The 6,009-nt window shown below is 53.4% G+C and overlaps 1 protein-coding gene across 1 annotated transcript in view; it reads left to right on the top strand.

Moving 5' to 3' along the window:
• The window catches only part of SEZ6L (seizure related 6 homolog (mouse)-like), a 94,726-nt gene extending 89,744 nt beyond the window's left edge, over positions 1 to 4,982 (top strand). The window contains exons 16-17 of the mRNA XM_015421276.1: positions 218 to 320; positions 4,953 to 4,982. Of these exons, the coding sequence (XP_015276762.1) occupies positions 218 to 320; positions 4,953 to 4,982 (133 nt within the window). The remainder of the gene's footprint in view (positions 1 to 217; positions 321 to 4,952) is intronic.
• Positions 4,983 to 6,009: the final 1,027 nt, after the last annotated feature.

The following is a 6,009-nucleotide window of genomic DNA, read 5'->3' as shown; positions in this document are numbered from 1 at the left end:
GCCCGGGGGGGGGGGGGGGGGGGAGATGATCTGAGTCTGCCGCAGCCCTGGGGCAGATGTGGTCAGAATCCTTCCCCGTATTTGGTGCAGCCAAACGGATCCTTTCCTGGCGGGAGCACACCGCTGCTCGGTCCCTGCAGGGGCTTCCCTGTGCAGCTCCCAGTACAGGTCCGGCTGGCCTGACTTCTTTCTCATCTGTCTGTCTGTCTGCCTGCAGGTGTCGCTACTCGTCCAGCCTGCGCCTGCCTCTCATGTACTCTCATCCGTACAGCCAGATCACAGTGGAGACGGAATTCGACAACCCCATCTACGAGACAGGGGTGAGTCGCCTCTCGGCCCCGAGGATTCCCAGCTGTGGCGCAGGCCTCCCCCCCTCCCCCCAATGCAGCTCCTGCTGCTGACTCCCCCCAGGCCCGTGCAAGGCCCCACCAAGGCCACCCGCGCCAGTCGAATGCTTCTGCACTACCCGCTCGCCCGTGTGCTGCCAGGGCAACGTCTGGGCACTTTCTGCCAAGGTGCGGACACCAGAGGGTCCAAAGGAAGAAGAGGGGCCCCGGATCACCAACAGAGGCGTGCTCAGGAGAGAGGCTCAGGAAAAAGATCCAGCCGGTCCAGTATTTGAATGTTCACTGCACTGCCCTTGGCTCTCCATTGGGTCATTCTAGGCCTGTGGACTTCAGCCGTCTTGGCCCCCTCACCTTCAACAGCAATAGCCCCCCCCCCGCCCCTTTGGGTCTCCCGAGGGCTTTCTCCTCCCACCTGCCTCATACCCACTCCCGTGCAGCAACGGCTCTGCTGCTGGTCAACATTCTGTAACAGACGGGGGGGGGGGTTTTGCGGCAATCACCGTATCTAGGAATGGGACAGGCCATCGCAGGCTTTGAATCTATCTGCAGGGATAGTGGACTTGAAAGAAACCAGGGAGCACTTTTTGACTCTATTATTGAAGATCTGTAACTAGTTCTTAGGGGCTGCGGTGGCTCAAGTGGTTAAGACGCTGAACTGCAGGCTGTGGAAGGTCGGGTGCCGCATGACGGAGTGAGCTCCCGTCTCTGGTTCCAGCTCCTGCCAACCTAGCCGTTCGAAAGCAAGAAATTGCAAGTAGATAAATAGGTACCACTTCGGTGGGAAGGTAACAGCGTTCCGTGCGCCTTGGTGTTTAATCATGCCGGCCACATGACCACGGAAACATCTTCAGACAGCGCTGGCTCTTCGGCTTGGAAACGGGGATGAGCACCGCACCCCTAGAGTCAGATTTGACTGGCTTTCGAGCAAGGGAAACCTTGACCTTTACTTAACTAGTTTTAATTTTAGATCCAGATGGGTCGCCGTGTTAGTCTGTCGGTAGCAAGAGAAAAGAACAAGAGTCCAGGAGCACCTTCAAGAAAAAAATCTATGATCGGGGAGGAGCTTTCATGAGTCACGGCTCCCTTTGTGACTCACGAGAGCTCCTGCCCTGCCAGAAATTTTGGCCCCGGTCACACGGGGCGGATATCGCAGGGGGGAGGTGTGGCTAATTGTCCCGGCGCAGTTTGATCCGCGATTATGTGATCAGATGTGCTGATGGCACACCACGGGTCCTTCCCTCGGTGCCGGCGGGTAAACAAGGGACCGGAGGGGAATGCTGCTCGCCGGCGCGATCACACCATGGGAGTCTGGAGGCAGCCCGCAAACGTTTACTAGTACCTTGGAGGTACTACTTTTTTGACACGCATTGTCGGTGGTAAGCCACGGGTGCGCTCCACTTCCCAGACGTTGGGGTGTGATCACGCCCGGATAATCCGCCCACCCTCCGTGCCTCTCCCGCGGCAACTTTGCCGTGTGACCGGGGGGCCTTTGTTCGTCTTTAAGGTGCTGCTGGGCTCTGGCCCTTTTTTACTAGTTTTAATTTTAAAAATATCTTATTAATTTAAAGTGGCTTTGATCTTTGATGGAAGGTGTATAATGCTTAAAATTTATTTATTTTATTTTATTGATTTTAAACATTTATTAACTGTCGCTCCCTAGTGGCACTCAGGGCAGCTTACAATATAAATAAAAGAACACGGGACACTTTAGATGACGTTATTAAAGAGAACTGTGGGCTGCAGCTGTGGAAGCCTGGGAATTCTCTGAGTTGGCCTGAATCTGGTTTTGGAAGCGCTTAAATTTTAAAAGTTGGGGTTTTTTTCCAAACAGAGGAATCAGCTGCCCCATAAATCAGGAGAACATTTGTTTGACCGAAAGGTTTTTAAACCTGAATAATCAAGTGTTTAAGACGCTGAACTGCAGATCGGAAGGTCGGTAGTTCGGCAGTTCGAGACCCGAGTGCCGCATGACAGAGTGAGCTCCCATCTCCAGCCCCAGCTCCTGCCAACCTAGCAGTTCGAAAGCAAGAAATTGCAAGTAGATAAATAGGTACCGTTTCGGTGGGAAGGGAACAGCATTCTGTGTGCCTCAGAGTCTAGGTCATGCTGGCCACCTGAGCACGGAAATATCTTCAGACAACGCTGGCTCTTTGGCTTGGAAACGGAGACGAGCACTGCATCCCTAGAGTCGGATTCGACTGGCTTTTGAGCAAGGGAAATCTTTACCTTTACTAGTCAAGGAGATTCGCTGACTAAAAGAAATAGTCCCCTTAGGTGCAGGCTGGTTTTGCCAGCAGGCAGAGATGCGGGGGGAGGGGGGAGAGAGCTCGCCACTGCGGGGGGGGGGCATTGGCAGGGGGCTGGGCGGAGAGTCAACTGGGGGAGATGGCCCGGCGGATGGTCACTTTCCTTTGGAATCCTGCAGTCAGACTCCGGACGAGGTGACTGTACGGGGGAAGCCTAGTACAGAGAGTTTCCACTGACTGTAGCACGACAGATCCAGCCTGCTTTTTTACTCAGCCTCGCAAAGCCCCCTCATCGCTACGGCCCCCGTCTTGCGTGGCTTTTGTCCACGCAGGTCCCATGATCCCCAGCATCACCTTCTAGGATGCTCAAAGCCAGGGGCGTAGCCAGAAAATTGTGGTTGGTGGGTCGTGGGGAAATCTGGGGGGGGGGGCCCAGCTGCAGCTCCAGCTCCACTGCGACCTCCAGTCTTCCTCTGCGTTGGGAGCACATCCAGCCTGTGCTTAGGTCACTGCACTGGCTGCCAATAGCATACCAAATTCACTTCAAGGTGCTGGTACTTACCTTTAAAGCCCTACATGGTTGGGGGGCTGCCTACCTGAGGGACCACCTTTCCCCACATGTTCCCCAGAGAGCACTATGATCGGGGTCCCAAAATGGTCTGACCCTCCTGGGTCCTAGAGAAGCCAGGCTGGCTGTGACGAGGGCCAGGGCCTTTTCAGTGGCGGCTCCACACTGGTGGAATGAACTCCTGGAAGAGATCAGGGCCCTGCGGGACCTTTTGCAGTTCTGCAGGGCCTGCAAGACAGAGCTCTTCCACCAGGCCTTCAAGTAGGGAGCCGCCCACCATTACCACCAACGATACTACTCGAACACCTGTAGTATAAGGCTGGCCCTAATGCAGAGTCAGAGCTATACCTACATAGGAGACTGGGAGATCGCTGAATCGGGAACCTGGACGGTAGATTTAGAGCGCGCCGTCTAATTTAATGAATTATTAATACTGCGAGCACTTTAAATGTTACGAATGTTTTAATTGTTTTAAACTGTGGGGGGGGGGGGGGGAGATCTTCGACTCTCTCTCTCTTTCACATTTTGATATTTTATTTTTATTTATTATCAGATTTGCACCCCGCCCTCCCAGCCAGAGCCGGCCCGGGGCGGCTTACAGAAAGAATAAAACACACAAAAGGCAGTTTAAATAGTCCCAAAACCATATAAAACATTCTAACATTAAAAGGTGCTAACACTGATGATACTGATAAATAAAGAGATTTTAGAAGATTTTAAAAGATGGCGGCCAACCTTCAGGATACCGTCCTAGCGGTCAGTCCGTAGATCTAACTTTACACCGCTGGCACAGGCTGTTCTGGTGGCTTCAGGGGACAGGTTTGTAAATTTTTTTAAAAAAAACTTTTTTTCCTGGCCTGGAAAAAAAGAAAACGAGACTGAAGCTTCCCTTACCGTGCCCAGGTTAGTCACTTCGCAAACCCCATGTGGCCTCTTACGTTTTAAAAATATCTTTGAATTTTTTGACGTTTTCATTTTTTTTACCTTTCTGTCCGCTGGGGCAGTGCTCATCTATGGGAGGCATTGCCCCCAAATGCCCCCCGTGGCTACATGCCCGGTTAAAGCAGACCCTTCCTCCCATTTTCACCAGCAGAGAAGCTGGTTGGATCTACCTCAGCAAATACTTGTTCTCACTGTGCAGAGATCTCTCTGGACATCACAGACACGATCCACACAGTGAGAGAGAGAGAGAGAGAGAGAGAGAGAGAGAGAGAGAGAGAGAGAGAAGTGCTTTCAGGTTGTGTCCAAATGAATGAATCAATGACCTCCCAAACACCCTACTGTTAACAGCCTTGCTCAGGCCTTGCAAACTGAGGGCTTTTGTGGCTTCCTTTCTCTTTTCTGGCTGCCTTCAGCTTTTCCTAGCACTGTTGCCTTTTCTGGTAACGGCTTTTTGGCTTTCTAATTTTCTTCGCCTGTGTGTTCCTGCTGCGGGTGTGTGTGTGTGTGTGTGTGTGTGTGTCCTGCATGTGTTTTGCTCCCTCTAGTGTTTGCTCCCATATTACACCATTTTATGTCCTGCGTAAAACATGCAGTTTAAATCTGCAGGGAGACAGAGTGGACATAAAGCGGTATGATATTTAATCGATCACTAGAGGGAGCTAAAAACATGTGCAGAACAGGAAAAAAGCTCGAAGCAACAGAGACACACAGGCAAGGCGAAGGAGAATGCTGAAAAGCCGAACGTCTTCTTGTCTCCTCATCCTGGGACCAGAGGACAAGAGCCTCAAGTTTGGTCGTTTTAGCTTCTAGGGAGAGTTTGGGCTTGACGGAGCTTTTCTTTCTCCCCAGGAAACGCGAGAATACGAAGTGTCCATCTAAAGCCGGCCACTGGGGACTTTCCAGAGACAGTTGTGCTTTCCTCTCCCGGGACTTCAGTGGAGCTTAGCTGGCAGCCTGGGCCTCCTGACCCTTCCCCTTCCCCTTCCAGTCCATCTTCCTCTGCCTTGTGAACGCAACTCCAACTGCATCCCAAAAGCATCCCCTGTGGGCGCCAACAGCAGTTCTGCCCAACTCTGCAGCTTGCTGAAGGGGACGCTGGAGTCCACTCGGTGCTGCCCATTCCAGCATGGCTGCATTAAAAGGAACCGGTTCTTTTCAGTGTGGCTGAGGGAGAAAGGTGGCTCTGGAAGCCTGATGGCCCCTTGGCACAGCCGCTGCCGACCAATCGAGAGCTCCTGCCGGTCAGAGTCCTTGGTGCCACAGGGGCCCCTCTTGGAACTTGGCCGTGGTGCCCGCCGGGTAAGTCACCAGCATTCGTGTCAAATTAGAAGTCAGTGTGGCTGAGGAGAAAAGCAGCGGTCAAGACAAGGGAGTGGCCGGGAGCCTCCTTCTCCTGTTTTTTTGCGACTTGTGGATGTCAAGCAGAACAGTCAGCTCCGGGGCCCGGCCCGGTGGGTCAGGAAGTGCAGAGAGGAATGCCCTGGGCGAGAGGAACCATCCAGTGACTGCAGTCAGTTTTTACTCCCCGCTGGTCTTCTTCATTAACCCCCCACACCTGCCCCCCCGCCACTGCCGGACTCGGGCTCCTGCCCACATACGGATCAGGACCACAAGGACAGGACATGGACTGATGCACCCAGGCGCCCGTGGCTTTGGGGCTGAGGGTGAGGGAAGGCAGGGGCAGCTCTCGGGCACCGGAAGAGGCATGCGACGGAGCCTCTGTGTGTGAGGACCTACGGCTCTTCTTCGCTCACTTCCTTGTCACCTAAAGAGAATATCGGAACACAACCAGAAGTGGGCACGGGATCATCTCAGCACCCACACTGACCTCGTGCCCAGCTGACACTCAGAGTGGTGGCATTTGTGCAGGAGAACGTCTCCCGGGGCCCTATCTCTTGACAAGTCA

This window comes from Gekko japonicus, unplaced genomic scaffold (assembly GCF_001447785.1).
Source record: "Gekko japonicus isolate JY-2015 unplaced genomic scaffold, Gekko_japonicus_V1.1 scaffold416, whole genome shotgun sequence".
NCBI classification, from domain to species: Eukaryota; Metazoa; Chordata; class Lepidosauria; order Squamata; family Gekkonidae; genus Gekko; species Gekko japonicus.
Note: the sequence above shows the minus strand (reverse complement) of the source record. Positions and strands in the feature narration are given on the sequence as shown.